The following is a 17,492-nucleotide window of genomic DNA, read 5'->3' as shown; positions in this document are numbered from 1 at the left end:
ATGTGTGTGTGTGTGTGTGTGTGTGTGTGTGTGTGTGTGTGTGTGTGTGTGTGTGTGTGTGTGTGTGTGTGTGTGTGTGTGTGTGTGTGTGTGTGTGTGTGTGTGTGTGTGTGTGTGTGTGTGTATAGGGGTGTCTGTGTGTGTGTATAGGGGTGTGGGGGGTAGTTTAACAGGTGTAACAGCAGAGGTGAGTGCTAGGTCTTGGAGTAGACCCTTGTTATAGGATGGGCTGCTAATGTGGGGAGATGACTTGGTGCGCTTGTAAGGATAGGACAGGGAGTGTTGGTCTGTCTGAGGGTGGTGGAATAGGAGGTGACGAGAATGGGTCAGAGTGCATCACTATGTCACTCTCACTGGGATCTCCCAGTTGCCCCTTTCTGGGACCCCGCTTCTGCCGCTGCAGCCTCCCCCCAGGGCTCCCCATCGCTGTCCGCCCCCCTCTCCCTCTCCTCGTCCCCCCACTCGTCCTCCTCATCCTCATCTTCCTCCTCGAGGCTCTTCTCCTCCTCCCTCTCTTTCTTGATGGCTTGGATGGCAGGGGGGGCGGAGGCGCTGTCCCCAGAGTCGCTGCTGTCCTCAAAGGCCTCGGGGTTCTCCAGCATCTCCCTGATCAGAGGAGGCATGGGGCCTGGGATCTCCATCTTCAGAGTGATGGCTCTCTCAGCACCTACAGTACACACATAAACATAAGTTAACATTCACATTGACACTTTAGCCATTTAGCAGACTTATCCAGAGTGCTTTACAATCAGTTATTCATTGTTAATTATTTGGAGTGCTATGTCTCTATCAATACTGATTGAATGCAGGAGTCTGAGGCTTTACTATATATGCATATTGATCTATGTGTCAGTATTGTGTTAGTATAGCCTGTGTTATGAATAAAGACCTAGGCTGTGCTATATATCTGTACTGTGTACTACATCCTTATCTGTACTGACCCTTGGTGCTGATGCCCCTGAGGTCGGTGACCTTCATCAGCATGCGGGGGAACATGTGGGGCTTGTTGGGGCGTCTGCGGCGGGCGTAGATTTTCAGGGCCTCCAGGAGGGGTTCCTGTAGCTTGTCCACCTTCTGGGGCTCCTCCAGGTCCATACGGTCTGAGGGAGAGAGCCAATCACACTGGGTCAGGAAGGGGGAGAGCCAATGATGGGTATAAAAAGAGTCAGCAGCCAATGACATAGGGTCAGGGAGATTTAAAAAAAGGAACGCAAATAGAAGAGGCAAGAGTCTGCTAAGTGTATTGTACTTAGTATATTGAGTCAGGGCTCTAAATTCAAATGATTAATTGGTAGCACTAGTGCTCCCAACTTATAAAAGTTAGGAGCACAACATAAAATGTAGGAGCACCAATTGAGATATAGCCTATACTGGGCCTATATGTACTGTATTCTAGCTGCTTCTGACACTGTTCCCTAGAAACTAATATGTAACCCTGTAAATAAATGTGTGTTATAAAATGCTAAAATGTTGATACAATTACCTGTCATTGAAATTACAAAGTCGTTTGTAGAATGTTAGGTTTATAAATTGTGTAAAAGAGTAATTTTCCTACTGAGATTACATCGAAAATTGTAGATGCAAGAGAATAGTCACTCATTCATTGCTATCATCATTGATCTCCTGAAGAAGCTATCCCTGTAACTTTCTTTCTGTGCCCCCAAATGTTCAGATATAGCCTACTAGTAAAGTTACCAGGTTGTTAGCTAACCAGATAGCTAATGAGGTAACAGGGCTGAACAAAGTGTAAGCAAATGAATGTAAAATGCGAAGAAACAAGACGTTTTCGCTGTAGTAATGGTACAACCATGATGCTAATGAATATGTGTTCGCTTTTTTCTCTAGGGCATTCGGAAACAACGGTAGAGCGACATCATTACAACAATTATCTAGGCGCATTGGTTCTCCCAAATAAAAATTCAAGGTCTCACAGCAAAATGTTTAGGAGCATATGCCACCTAAATGGTCACACATTATTATTGAGACATGTGCGTGCACACACAAACACACACTAACAGCAGTACCTCCACAGATCAAGCAGATGGCGCTGAGGAGGCCGGTTTCTGTGTCGTCCATCTCCAGAGGCAGCAGCTGGCCAGCGAAGGCAAACACCAGTTCTGTGAGAGGGCCAAAGCCTGCGTTGTGCATCTGGGTCCGGTTCAGAGTCAGCCCGTCGGAGAAGGTCATTGTGTCCTGCTCCGGAGTGTAGCGAGTACAGATCCTCAGCATCTGAGAGGAGAGGATGGAGAGGTTAGGGGAATAATGACAACAAAGATGATGAAAAGGGAGGGTGAGGAAGAGGGGGTGTGTAAATTGTAGGGAGTGACAGAGGATTGAGGATAGTGACATGTCGATAGTGTGTTAAGGGAAAGAGGAGTATGGATAGAGCATTGTGAGGGAAAGAGAGAAGTAGATAGGTTGTAGTGAGGGAGAGAAGAGTGAAAATGGAGGGAGAGAACAGTGAGGGAGAGAGGAGTACAGACAGAGTGAAGGTGGAGGGAGAAAGCAGTGAGGGAGAGAGGAGTACAGACAGAGTGGAGGTGGAGGGAGAGAGCAGTAATGGAGAGAGTACAGACAGAGTGGAGGTGGAGGGAGAGAGCAGTGAGGGAGAGAGGAGTACAGACAGAGTGGAGGTGGAGGGAGAGAGCAGTAATGGAGAGAGTACAGACAGAGTGGAGGTGGAGGGAGAGAGCAGTGAGGGAGAGAGGAGTACAGACAGAGTGGAGGTGGAGGGAGAGAGCAGTAATGGAGAGAGTACAGACAGAGTGGAGGTGGAGGGAGAGAGGTGTTCAGGTACCAGTATGTCCAGACAGGCTGATTTGAGGAGAGTGATCTGGTCAGCGATGGTGAGGGTGGTGAAGCCTGGCAGGCGCTTGGCAAACTCCACTATTTTGATGATGCACTTGGTGGAGAGTTCACTGAACTTATCCCACAGCCCCAGATCCAACTGTACACGGTGGTCTGCACTGGAGTTCTGGAACAGGAGAGAGAGGGCTAAGGTGCGTGTGTGTGTGTGTGTGTGTGTGTGTGTGTGTGTGTGTGTGTGTGTGTGTGTGTGTGTGTGTGTGTGTGTGTGTGTGTGTGTGTGTGTGTGTGTGTGTGTGTGTGTGTGTGTGTGTGTGTGTGTGTGTGTGTGTGTGTGTGACTCACTGTAGTGTATTTGCCCAGCTGGACAAGTGAGGGAAAGGTGTCTTTGTGGGCCTTGCTGACTTTGTTGACTAGCTCCTCCAGTTCTCCACTGAGCTCGTAGCTCTCCAGCAACACCACCTCCTCCTTCACATCCTTCTTCTTCTTGTTCCTGTCATTACGCACCGCTGCATGGCAGAAGAGCGAGCGACGATAAGTGAGAGAGTAAAGGAAAGTGGTGTATTGGTGGTGCTTGTTGGTGTCTTTTGTTGATGAATGACAGCGCAACACATCCCTCATGCTTCACACCTTCCCACTCGTTCCTTCATCTCAAGTCTCAATATGGCCCCTATAATATCCATTTATAGGGGCCATATTGTGATTTCAGTGTAAACCCTAGCTATCCCAATACACACACTTACAGACATAAACTGTAGTGAGATCCCTTTACAAATTCTTTGCCACCCAATCACTCTCACAACCTCTCTGTATTCAAACAGTCTCTGATCTCCTTACACCTTTACATTTGAGCACAACATACCCAGCAGGCAAACTGGACAAAACTGGTTGTAATGGCATCCCTCTGAGGCACTGTTACTCACCTTCTTTGGACATGCCAACCTCAAAGCACTTTTGCAGCCGGCAGTACTGACAGCGATTACGGGTCACCTTGTTGATCTGACAGTTCTTGTCTCGGTGGCAGGTATACACCATGTTCTTCTGAATACTGCGCCGGAAGAATCCCTGAGAGAGAGAAGAGAGAGAGAGAGAGACCGAGGGGGAGAGAGACAGAGAGAAACCAACAGACCAAGAGAGAGTAAAAGAGAGAGAAATCAGGCATTAAAACATTCTTAATGGTCACAAGACCATATGTCTGGAGCATAGATGGAATATGTCTCACTACATGGCCACAGGGGGTTATTTCAGCCCATGCCCGTAGATAAAGATTCGACCAGAGGACAGCACAAGCGTCTTTACATCGTGTAACGTCTCAGAATAGGGATAAACTGCATGGAAAAACTGATGGTAGACTGTCTGTTTGCCCCAGTCTGACTTTCTGGCTTGTTTGTCTGTGGATGCATTTTCTGTATATGTCATGTATTTGCTTGTGTTACACATCCTGTCTGTGTCCAGAACCTTCAGAAGCAATCACACCCCTTGACTTATTCCACATTTTGTTGTGTTACACCCGGAATTCAAAGTGCATTTCATTGTTTTTTCCCCCGCACCTATCTCTACACACAATACACAATAGAAATTGTATCAAATTTATTGAAAATGAAATACAGAAATATCTCACTTACACAACTATTTACACCACTGAGTCAATACTTGTAGAAGCCCCTTTAGCAGTGATTACAGCTTTGAATCGTCTTGGGTATGTCTGTATCAACTTTGCACATCTGGATTAGGGGATTTCCTCCCAATTTTCCTTGCAGATTTCCCTCAAGCTCTGTTAAGGTAGATGGGGAGCGACAGTGACCAGACATCTTCAAGTCGATCCACCAATTTTCAATGGGATTCAAGTTTGGGCTTTGGCTGGGCCACTCAAGGACTTTCCAATTCTTGTTCTGAAGCCATTACAGAATTGCTTTGGCTGTACACTTGGGGTCGATTGTCCTGTTGGAATGTAAATCTTCGCCCCAGTCTAAGGTTGTTTGCACTCTGAAGCAGGTTCTCATCAAGACTTGGCCTGTATTTGACTTCATTCATTGTTCCCTCCATCCTTACCAGTCACCCAATCCTTGACGCTGAAAAGCATCCCCGTAGCATGATGCTGCCGCCACCATGCTTGATGGTAGAGATGGTGTTAGACAGGTGATGAGCCTGGTTTTCTCCAGACATAGCACTTTGCATTCAGGCCAAAGAGTTCCATTTTGGTCTCAGACCACAGAATCTTTTGCTTTATGCTCTCAGAGTCTTTCACTTGCCTATTTGCTAACGCCAGGCGTGCTGTCGTGTGCTTTCTTCTCAGGAATGGCTTCCGTCTGGCCACTCTCCCATAAGCCTAGATTGGTGAAGTGCTTTAGATAATTGTCCGTCTGGCAGGTTCTCCCATCTCAGCCAAGGAACTCTGTAGTTCTGTCAGAGTGGTCATTGGGTTCTTGGTCACCTCCCTGACCAAGGTTCTTCTTACCCGGTTATTCAGTTTGGTCAGAAGGCCAGCTCTAGGCATAGGCAGAGTCTGGGTAGTTCCATATTTTTTTTAATTTTCCAATGATGGAGACCACTGTTCTCTTTGAAACTTTCAACACTTTAGAAATAGTTGTATACCCTTCCCCAGATCTATGCCTCATCATAACTATCTCTGTGATCTACAGACAGTTCCTTGGACTTCATGGTATAGTTTCTACTCTGACATGCACTTCTTCTTCCTTGAAGTTTTATGGCAGACTACAACTATTGGTGTATTGCTACCACTTACTGTGCGGGGTCTTCTTTGATATCATTGCCGCCCGCAAACAAATACTGTAGCTGCATGCCACCACCTACTGTTTTGGCTGTATATCAGCCCAAATAATTAACAAAATAAACAATACAAAACTCAATGTACTCCAGATTCAACTGCCAATGCCCATCCCTACAGGCTCTGGGGTCTGAGAAGGAAGAGCATCTTCAGATAGTATTCTTTGCAATGTTATGGTAGTGAAGTCCTGGAAACCCCAAAAACCTTTCAGCCACAGATACTATTATGTTCAGTTTCTTCTTTTGTTTGTTTGTTTGTGCAGTACAATTAACCACATCTCTGATAAACACCATGAACCCTACCTTCTTCACAATCAGCATATCAGTTTCCCTCAACTGTTGAACAACACTCTGAATCTCCACAGTCTGCAGAGCGTCCACCGCCATATCTTCAGCTCCCCTCGCTCATTCAACTATTTCACGTGCCTTCGTGTAGGAGACCTGCTGTATAGACCTGACCCTTACCACTTCATACTCCTTTACCCTAACCGGGCTCCGGGAATTGGGAACATGGTTGCATCACAATTACAACATCGTACACCCTCAGATTCTTCAACAACATTCCTTCGGCACACACTTGATACAAAACAACGGCTTGGACACAGAAGCTCTCACTGCACATATCCCAACTTCACATGTGAAGGGAGATACTCTTCGTCAAACATCAATAATACCGACAGACTTTCTTCTTTTCCCCATTCACTACACCGTTCAGCCGGCGTGCTCCAACTACTCCTGTATGCTACTCGTAAACCACGAGGCCTCCACATCCAACGTGATGCCAGAGTCGACACCTTTTAACGGTGCTCTGCTACAAAAATCAAAACTCTCCACTTCATAACTCGGTAGTTTGTCGATCCTTAATACCTTTTCCTTCTGCTCTTTTGACACACAAGAAACCAAAACAAAAACACTTCTGGTCACTCTGACCGATTCCACCTTGATACTTCAAACGGATCTCCCAAAAATCAATTGTTAGTGAACCTTACTCCAACCAAAAACCTATACTCATTAACAACTTTCACCCTTTTTATTCCATTTTCCTTTATCACTGTCTTCCACTCTTCAACCAAACTGCAAGGATTCACTCTCTCCACCAATCTCACTCCCACTGAGCCAGAATCATCCTTTATATCCTTGGAACGAGGCCCGAACTCGGCAGTCCTCACCATGGGTACTTCGTCCACAGTCCCGTCAGGTTCCATCTCCGAGCTACTATCGCATGTATCCCTCTTTTTACACTTGTCACCAATCTTCCTCAACTCAACTCATTCTTGGCTGTCGTCACTACACCTGCCACCGCAATTGATTCACCCTCACTCTTGTCATGTTCAATTTCCTTTTCTAGCTCTTCCAGAAGTTCTGTGCAATCCTCCATTTCATATTCACTCAGGACATATTTCACTTTTCTTCTGTTTCCCTTGTCCACCATCTTCTCCTTCAGCAAGTCTTCCAGAAGGTTTGTACAATCCCCCACTCCATATTTATTCATAATATGTCCCAGTTTTTTCCTTTTGCCCTTGTCCACCATCTTCTTGAACCCATGCCCCTGCAACCTCAGCTAGCGCTTCCTCATCTCGCCAATGCCACTCCTGTTCATCTGCGTTCCTGACATGCACTGTCAACTGTGGGACCTTATATAGACAGGTGTGTTTCTTTCTAAATCATGTCCAAACGTTTGAATTGGTCACAGGTGGACTCCAATCAAGTTGTAGCGACATTTCAAGGGTGATCAAAGGAAATTGGATGCACCTGAGCTCAATTTGGAGTGTCATAGGAAAGGGATGTGAATACTTATCTAATTGAGACATTTCTATATTTCATTTTCAATACATTTACAAAAATGTCAAAAAATTGTTTTAACCTTGTTATTATGGGGTAGTCTGTGTAGATGGGTCAGAGAGAGAAAAAAAATAATTCAGACTGTAACACAACAAAATATGGCGGGGTATGAATACCATGAATACTTTGTGAAGGCACTTATGACTGGGTATATTGTGTCTCTCTGTTTTGATGTGTCTCACCTTGCAACCCTCACAGGAGCTGACCCCGTAGTGGTAGCCAGAGGACTTGTCCTGGCACACGAAACAGGGCTTGTAGATGCGGGGAGGAGGGGGCGGAGAGGGTGAACTGGGCACCATCTCCTCAGAGCTGGTGCTCTGGGTCTCCACTGCTGCTCAGAGAGAGAGCGAGAAGAGAGAGAGAGAGAAAGAGAGAAAGAGAGAGAGAGAGAGAGAGAGAGAGAGAGAGAGAGAGAAAGAAAGAAAGAAAGAAAGAAAGAAAGAAAGAAAGAAAGAAAGAAAGAAAGAAAGAAAGAAAGAAAGAAAGAAAGAAAGAAAGAAAGAAAGAAAGAAAGAAAGAAAGAAAGAAAGAAAGAAGGGGGGGAAAAAGTCATAGACATTATCTTACTGCACATTTCAGTATTGCAGCTAATAGGTACACTGCATGTCAGCGGATGAACATGAACATATTTCTTTCTTCCTAATGGGGGGAGAGGGAAAGAGACACAATTAGCTGATGGACAGATGGCTACACTGATAAAATGATGATCAGCAGATGAGATTTGATTGGCGTCTCCACTACTGGGTAGTGGGGGTGGAGCATACCTCTGTCTGTCTGACTGACTGACAGCTAAATGGTGTGTGTGGGTGTCTTTTTTATTTGAATGCCATCTCAACCCGACATGCTTATAAACCTCTAGCCACATTTGAACAAACAGACTGAAGGTAATCTCGTGATGGCGCCGACAGAGATGGTCGCCTCGCTTCGCGTTCTTAGGAAACTATGTATTTAGTTTTTTTATGCATTAATTCTTACACTGTTACCCCAAGATATCTTAAGTCTTATTACATACAGCTGGGAGGAACTATTGGATACAAGAGCAACGTCAACCAACATTACGACCAGGAATACGACTTTCCCGAAGTGGATCCTCTGTTACGACCACCACCCAGGACAATGGATCGGATCCCAGTAGGCGACCCAAAACAACGGCGCCGCAGTAGGCGCAGACGGAGCGGTCTTCTGGTCAGGCTCCGTAGACGGGCACATCGCTCACCGCTCCCGAGTATACTACTCGCCAATGTCCAGTCTCTTGACAACAAGGTAGACAAAATTTGAGCAAGGGTTGCCTTCCAGAGAGACATCAGAGATTGTAATATTCTCTGTTTCACGGAAACATGGCTCACTCGGGATACGTTATCAAAGTCGGTACAGCCACCCGGTTTCTTCACAGATTGCGCCAACAGATTGCGCCAAAAAACATCTCTCTGGTAAGAAGAAGGGCGGGGGTGTATGCCTTATGATTAACGAGTCGTGGTGTGATCATAACAGCATACAGGAACTCAAATCCTTTTGTTCACCTGACCTAGAATTCCTTACAATCAAATGCCGACCGCATTATCTACCAAGAGAATTATCTTCGATTATAATCACAGCCGTGTTTATCCCCCCCAAGCAGACACCTCAACGTCCCTGAAATAACTTAATTGGACTCTATGTAAACTGGAAACCACATATCCTGAGGCTGCATTTATTGTAGCTGGGAATTTTAACAAGGCTAATCTGAAAACAAGGCTCCCTAAATTTTATCAGCATATCGAATGCGCAACCCGGGCGGGCAAAATTCTTGATCATTGCTACTCTAACTTCGCATACAAAGCCCTCCCTCGCCCTCCTTTCGGCAAATCCGACCATGACTCCATTTTGTTGCTCCCAGCCTATAGACAGAAACTAAAACAGGAAATGCACGTGCTCAGGTCTGTTCAATGCTGGTCCGACCAATCTGATTCCACGCTTCAAGATTGCCTCGGTCACGTGAACTGGGATATGTTTCGGATAGCAACAACAACATTGATGTTACGCTGATTCGGTGAGCGAGTTTATTAGCAAGTGCATCGGTGATGTTGTACCCACGGTGACTATTAAAACCTTCCCCAACCAGAAACCGTGGATTGATGGCAGCATTCGCGCAAAACTGAAAGCGCGAACCACTGCTTTTAATCATGGCAAGGCGACTGGAAACATGACCGAATACAAGCAGTGTAGCTATTCCCTCCGTAAGGCAATCAAACAAGCTAAGCGTCAGTATAGAGACAAAGTAGAGTCGCAATTCCATGGCTCAGACACGAGACATATTTGGCAGGGTCTACAGTCAATCACGGAGTACAAACAGAATACTAGCCCCGTCGCGGACACCGATGTCTTGATCCCAGACAAACTAAACAACTTCTTTGCTTGCTTTGAGGACAATACAGTGCCACTGACATGGCCCGCTACCAAAACCTGCGGGCTCTCCTTCACCGCAGCAAACGTGAGTAAAACATTTAAACGTGTTAACCCTCGCAAGGCTGCCGGCCCAGACGGCATCCCTAGCCTCAGAGCATGCGCAGACCAGCTGGCTGGTGTGTTTCTGGACATATTCAATCAATCCCTATCCCAGTCTGCTGTTCCCGCATGCTTCAAGCGGGCCACCATTGTTCCTGTTCCCAAGAAAGCTAAGGTAACTGAGCTAAACGACTATCGCCCCATAGCACTCACTTCCGTCATCACGAACTGCTTTGAGAGACTAGTCAAGGATCATATCACCTCCACCCTACCTGACACCCTAGACCCACTCCAATTTGCTTACCGCCCCAATAGGTCCACAGACAAGGCAATCGCAATCGCAATCACACTGCACACTGCCCTAACCCATCTGGACAAGAGGAATACCTATGTAAGAATGCTGTTCATCAATTACAGCTCAGCATTTAACACCATAGTACCCTCCAAACTCGTCATTAAGCTCGAGACCCTGGGTCTCGACCCCGCCCTGTGCAACTGGGTCCTGGATTTTCTGAGGGGCCTCCCCCAAGTGGTGAGGGTAGCAAACAACATCTCCACCCCGCTGATCCTCAACACTGGGGCCCCACAAGGGTGCGTTCTCAGCCCCCTCCTGTACTCCCTGTTCACCCATGACTGCGTGGCCATGCACGCCTCCAACTCAATCATCAAGTTTGCAGACGACACTACAGTGGTAGGCTTGATTACCAACAACAACGAGACGGCCTACAGGGAGAAGGTGAGGGCCCTCGGAGTGTGGTGTCAGGAAAATAACCTCACACTCAACATCAACAAAACAAAGGAGATGATCGTGGACTTCAGGAAACAGCAGAGGGAGCACCCCCCTATCCACATCGACGGGATAGTAGTGGAGAAGGTGGAAAGTTTTATGTTCCTTGGCGTACACATCACAGACAAACTGAAATGGTCCACCCACACAGACAGCGTGGTGAAGAAGGCACAACAGTGCCTCTTCAACCTCAGGAGAAGGAGAAGAAATTTGGCTTGTCACGAAAATCACTCACAAACTTTTACAGATGCACAATCGAGAGCAGCTTGTCGGGCTGTATCACCGCCTGGTACGGCAACTGCTCCGCCCACAACCGTAAGGCTCTCCAGAGGGTAGTGAGGTCTGCACAACGCATCACCGGGGGCAAACTACCTGCCCTCCAGAACACCTATGTCACAGGAAGGCCAAAAAGATCATCAAGGACGACAACCACCCGAGCCACTGCCTGTTCACCCCGCTATCATCCAGAAGGCGAGGTCAGTACAGGTGCATCAAAGCAGGGACAGAGAGACTGAAAAACAGCTTCTATCTCAAGGCCATCAGACTGTTAAACAGCCATCACTAACATTGAGTGGCTGCTGCCAACATACTGACTCAACTCTAGCCACTTTAATAATAAAAAATTGGATGTAATAAATGTATCACTAGTCACTTTAAACAATGGCACTTTATATAATGTTTACATTCCCTACATTATTCATCTCATATGTATATACTGTACTCTATACCATCTACTGCATCTTGCCTATGCCGTTCGGCCATCGCTCATCCATATATTTATATGTACATATTCTTATTCATTCCTTTACACTTGTGTGTATAAGGTAGTTGTTGTGAAATTGTTAGATTACCTGTTATATATTACTGCACAGTCGGAACTAGAAACACAAGCATTTCGCTACACTCGCATTAACATCTGCTAACCATGTGTATGTGACCAATAAAATGTGATTTGATTTGTTTATGAGACTCTGCTGTCTCCCTCTGTCCCTCCCTTCTGTGTTGCAGGGGGAAAATGCAACACAATATAACATCATTTGCTTTGCCACAGGCAAAGTCATTCAACTGCTACCAGCAAAATAAACAACGTAAAATACACACACACAAACACACACACAGACAAACATTTTCACACACAGAGACAACATGACACCGATGGAGCCCAGATGAGCGAAACCTTTGTCCATGTCTGGAAACCGTGTTTTTTTTCACCTTTTTCCATCACTGACCATTTCAGATCTATGCACCATCTAGCTACTAAATATAACTTCAAATGCACTGGGTTTTTTCCTGACTTCACAGACAAAACACATCAGCATACATTTGCATAGATATACACACACACATACATTTATAAATGGTCAAAAAGCTCATATACCCATACATTTAGCCACATTCACTGACCAAGCCCCCAAACCAATCTTCTCTAACATGCCTTTCAACTTTCACCTTCATTCACCCCAACTTCACCTCCCCATGCCCATCCCCGAAACCCCCTGTTTTCTCTTGTTTCTTGGCCCTAAATTCCTTAGCGCAGGCTGACCAGGGTTTAATAGAGGCCCAGGCTCATAAGCTGACCTATAAAGGCTGTGTCTGGGCTGGGAAGGAGGCCCCCGACCAGGCCGACCACCTCTTTATTGGGATCCAGTCACCTTGGACAGCCATTCACACCAACAGCTGAACTCTTGCATCCCTGCCCCTTATTATTATAATGTTTTTAATACAAAAATGGAGCTGCCACCTTGAATGGATAGAACAGCGCTGGCCCGAATGTGTACCTCTACACACCCCCACCCCTCCTCCTCGACCCCTTCCAGCCCCCTCTCTCACACTGGGGCCTGCGGTTAACAAGAGTGTCAAGACTTCAAAAAGAGGAGAAAAGAGCATAAAGGAATAATCTAATAAAAGAAGAAGAGACAAATTAAGAGAGAAAAAGAGAGGGTGAAATATATGGGAGTTAAGAGGACAGAAGGCTCCCAGTAGGTAGAGAGGTGGAATAAAACTCTGACCCTTTAGCTTTGACCTTGTTTGTAAGACCACCACTACCAATACCATTGGTACTAACTATCAACAGCCTAACAGTATACTACCACCACTACCATTAGCACCAGCTACCAGTAGCCTAACAGGCTACTACCACCACAACCAATACCATTAGTACTAGCTACCAATATCCTTTATCATGACTCACAGTTCCATTCCATTACACATAAGAGTCATTGGATGGAAGTGTCTTCTTTGGGGGCAGTTTTGTAAGAACCACGACACTCGGTCTGAACATTAACATGCATTGCTTGAGGTACGCTTTTGGAAGCATAAGGACCTTATCTTTCATATCGGCAAGAAATAATAATAATAAAAAAAAAGTTCAATTTAAACACACCTTTATAGGGTTAGGGTTCCATCATGGCCATATTAACATGTTACAGCGCATGTTTATGGAAAACAGATGTAGGATTACCTGTTCTAATTAGCCATATGCGTCTCCAAACACCTGTGCGTAAATGGAAGACATGTTGTCACTGAAAAATAATGTTGGCTGCAACTGTGATAAAACCAGTTAAAACAGTGGTTACAGTAAGTGTGTATTTTGCATTTGTGAAATTATTTTGATGTGATGTGAAAGTAGAGGGATTTATGTTTTTGGAACCGTATCACAATTGAAAATTGATTCATGTTTAGATGGAGTATTTGGCTGTTTTGGCTTCTAGAGCCAATTCCCCCTTTAAACTTGTAAGGTCCTTGGACTAAGGAGTAACCATTTTTTTTTATTGTCACATACACTGCAGTGAAATATGTTTCACAGGGTCAGACATAGCAGTAAGACGCCACCGGAGCAAATTACGGTGCCTTGCTCAAGAGCACGTCAACCAACTTTTCACCTTGTCGGCTCGGATATTTCAACGAGCAACCTTTCGGTTACTGGCCCAACAGTCTAACCACTAGGCTACCTGCACCCAATACCATTAGTACTAGATTTTTAAGCCGATTTAAGTCAAAACTGTAACTAGGCCACTCAGGGACATTCAATGTCATCTAGGTAAGCAACTCCAGTGTATATTTGGCCTTTTAGGTTATTGTCCAGCTGAAAGGTGAATTTGTCTCCCAGTGTCTGCTGGAAAGCAGACTTAAACAGGTTTTCTTCTAAGATTTTTCCTCTGCTTATCTCTATTCAGTTTCTTTTTAGCCCCAAAAAAGCCCTAGTCCTTGCCGATGACAAGCATACCCATAACATGATGCAACCACCACCATCCTTAAAAATATGAAGAGTGGTACTCAGTGATGTGTTGTGTTGGATTTGCCCCAAACAAAGTACTTTGTATTCAGGACATAAATGTAATTTCTTTGCAACATTTTTTGCAGTTTTACTTTAGTGCTTTATTGCAAACCGGATGCATGTTTTGAAATATCCTTCTTTTCACACTGTCAGTTAGGTTCGTATTGTAGAATAACTATAATTTTGTCTCAGTTTTCTCCTATCACAGCCATTAAACTATGTAACTGTTTTAAAGTCCCTGAGCGGAAGGACGCATGTATCTTTTTAGTGACTGGTTGTATTGATAAACCATCCAAAGTGGAATTAATAACTTCACCATGCTGAAAGGGATGTCTGCTTTTTTTTTACCCATCTGCCAATAGGTGCCCTTTTTTGAGAGGCACCTGCATTGGAAAACCTCCCCGTGACTGGGAAAAACTGGAAGAGAGAGCCTCAGCCTGAAAAAATGCCCCTCTCTCCTTTTCCAATCCCCCCGATGTCCGTGACCCTGCAGAAATCTAATTAGCATATTTTTTAAACATCGTAATACAATTACGTCTGTTAAAGTTAGACATTTTTCATTGGGTGCGTCTTAATCCACCGCATCCACCGATGTCGCACTTCTGCATCTGCGGTGAAAGGTGGTGACAGAACTAGAGCAGTGTTTGACAGACTACAAGACATCCCGAAACTCGGTCTTCTCACAAAATCGTCTGTAGTTTCCGAACGGTTTGGTTGCTACAACAGCCAAATTGTGAAGGAGCTTTAGTTAAGACCTTACGCTAACTTTTGTTTTTGTTGTTTGTAATATGTCATATACAGTGCCCTATTGGGACAGTGAAGCTTTTTTTCTTATTTTGGCTCTATACTCAAATTGTTTTATTTGAACTCAAACAATGATATTAAGGTTAAAACCTCTACAGGATTGGTGTCCCTCCCACGGGACAGTTGAGCTAACGTAGGCTACTTTTGATTAGCATGAGGTTGTAAGTAACAAGAACATTTCCCAGGACATAGACATATCTGATATGGGCAGAAAGCTTAAATTCTTGTTAATCTAACTGCACTGTCCAATTTACAGTAGCTATTACAGTTAACTTCTTAGCGCTAGGGGTCAGAAAACTGACATTTTCTCTGGCCCAGATCGTAGAATATGCATATAATTTACAGATTAGGATAGAAAACATTCCAAAGTTTCCAAAACTGTCAAAATATTGTCTGTGAGTTTAAAACCTGTTATGGCTGCAGCCCGACGCCGGTACACCTTTGACAACATCCAGCTCAAGTGCAGGGCGCGAAATTCAAAATCTATTTTTTTTAAATATTTAACTTTCACACATTAACAAGTCCAATACAGCATTTGAAAGATAAACATCTTGTCAATCCAGCCAACATGTCCGATTTTTTAAATGTTTTACAGAGAAAACACCACATATATTTATGTTAGCTCACCACCAAATAAAAAAGAGGACAGACATTTTTCACAGCACAAGTAGGATGCAAGTAGCATGCACAAGCCAACCTAACTAACCTAGAACCAACCTAAATAACCTAGAAAAAACTACCTCAGATGACAGTCCTATAACATGTTAGACAATAAATCTATGTTTTGTTCAAAAAATTTGCATATTTTAGCTATAAATCAGTTTTACATTACTGCTACCATCATAGCTACAGTCAGAAATCGCACGGGAGTAGCCAGAGAAAATACAGACACCAACGTCAACTACTAATTACACATCATAAAACATTTCAGAAAAATATATGGTGGATAGCTAATGAAAGACAAAGATCTTGTGAATAGAGCCAATATTTCCGATTTTTGAAGTGTTTTACAGCGAAAACACAATATATCGTTATATTAGCTTACTACAATAGCTAGCACACAGCAGCATTGATTCTAGTCAAACGGTAGCAATAGCACAGTTCGACAGATATATGAAAAAGCATCCCAAATTGGGTCCTTATCTTTGTTGATCTTCCATCAGAATGTTCTCCAAGGGGTCCTTTGTTCAGAACCGTCTTTCTTTGGATCCATAACGAACGATTTCCCTCTTGAATTAGCAAGCACACTGGCCGTGCGGAGCTAACCTCTCCGTCTTGACAAAATTCTTGCGTCGCATCACGTCTAAAGTCCAGAATAAATTTCAATAATATAATTAAACTATATTGAAAAAACATACTTTAGGATGATATTGTGACATGTATCAAATAAAATCGAAGCCGGAGATCATATTCACCTTTAACGAGGGTTTTCCAGGAGCCGAGTCCAGGTCCTACTTCGCGCCCAGAAAAAAAAATAAAGTGTGCAACTCTCACTCCAAGAGGTTGTGTTCAATCCCAGGACGAGATAATCAAGTCATTTCTGCTCTCACTTCCGCATGACACCCAGGGGAAGGCGTATGACGTGTTTCTACAGTCTTAAGTGACATGCCCTTTTATAGACAAGCTCTTGAAGAGAGACATCGATTTTGGAAATCTCACTTCCGGATAGGAAATGGGCTGTAAAAAGAGTTCTGTTCCACTTAGAGAAATAATTCAAACGGTTTTAGAAACTAGAGACTGTTTTCTATCCAATAGTAATAATAATATGCATATTGTACGAGCAAAAATTGAGTAAGAGGCCGTTTGAAAATGGGCACATATTTTCCAGTTTTTCAATACGCCCCCTGCAGCCATAACAAGATAACAATACTTATTCTGCAAGCGAAAACCTGAGAAAATGTAACCCGGAAGTGATATAAAAAAAAAAAAATCTGTGTTCCCTGGCCCGTCTAACCTCCATTTAAAGGGATATCGACCAGATTCCTTTTCCAATGGCTTCCTCAGGCTGTGAACAGGCTTTAGACATAGTTTCAGGCTTTTATTTTGAAAAATGTGTGAGTTTTTTCAAAAGTAGTCAGGTGTCCTCTGAATATTTCCTGCGTGCGAGAGAGGGGCACCCCATTTTCCTTTTGTCTCTTAATGAATAGGTTATGGTCCGGGTGAAATATTATCGATTATGTTTGTTAAAAACAACCTGAGGATTGATTATAAAAAACATTTGACATGTTTCTACGACCATTACGGATACTTTTTGGAATTTGTCGAACGGAACACGGCTTTAATTTTCTGAACATAATGCGCAACCCAAATGGTGTTTTTTTGTGATAAAATTAATATTTATCTAACAAAAATAACATTTGTTGTGTAACTGGGAGTCTCGTGAGTGGAAATATCTGAAGATTATCAAAGGTAAGCGATTAATTTCATTGCTTTTCTGACTTTCGTGACCAAGCTAACCAAGCTAATATAAGGCTAGCTGTTGTAGCATTGAAAGCTACACTCACAAAAGCTTGGATTTCTTTCGCTGTAAAATATATTTTCAAAATCTGACACGATAGGTGGATTAACAACAAGCTAAGCTGTGTTTTGGTATATTTCACAAATATTTTTAGTAATATTTTTGCATTTGGCGCCCTGCAATTCTAGCGATTGTTTAGGAAAGGGATCCCGTAAAAGGGATCCGTAGCGCAGAGAAGTTAAAGAATA

General features: G+C 44.0%; 1 protein-coding gene across 2 annotated transcripts in view; it reads right to left on the bottom strand.

The window, feature by feature from the left end:
- Nucleotides 1-229: 229 nt before the first annotated feature.
- The window catches only part of LOC139535878 (retinoic acid receptor gamma-A-like), a 113,730-nt gene continuing 96,467 nt past the window's right edge, over nt 230-17,492 (bottom strand). For both annotated transcript variants that reach the window (XM_071335761.1, XM_071335762.1), the window contains 7 exons: nt 7,617-7,765; nt 3,729-3,870; nt 3,151-3,314; nt 2,798-2,974; nt 2,025-2,229; nt 942-1,100; nt 230-667 (listed from right to left, as the gene is read on the bottom strand). In XM_071335761.1, coding sequence (XP_071191862.1) covers nt 351-667; nt 942-1,100; nt 2,025-2,229; nt 2,798-2,974; nt 3,151-3,314; nt 3,729-3,870; nt 7,617-7,765 — 1,313 coding nt within the window. In that variant the 3' untranslated portion in view covers nt 230-350. The remainder of the gene's footprint in view (nt 668-941; nt 1,101-2,024; nt 2,230-2,797; nt 2,975-3,150; nt 3,315-3,728; nt 3,871-7,616; nt 7,766-17,492) is intronic.

Source organism: Salvelinus alpinus, chromosome 12 (assembly GCF_045679555.1).
Source record: "Salvelinus alpinus chromosome 12, SLU_Salpinus.1, whole genome shotgun sequence".
Taxonomy (NCBI): domain Eukaryota; kingdom Metazoa; phylum Chordata; class Actinopteri; order Salmoniformes; family Salmonidae; genus Salvelinus; species Salvelinus alpinus.
Note: the sequence above shows the minus strand (reverse complement) of the source record. Positions and strands in the feature narration are given on the sequence as shown.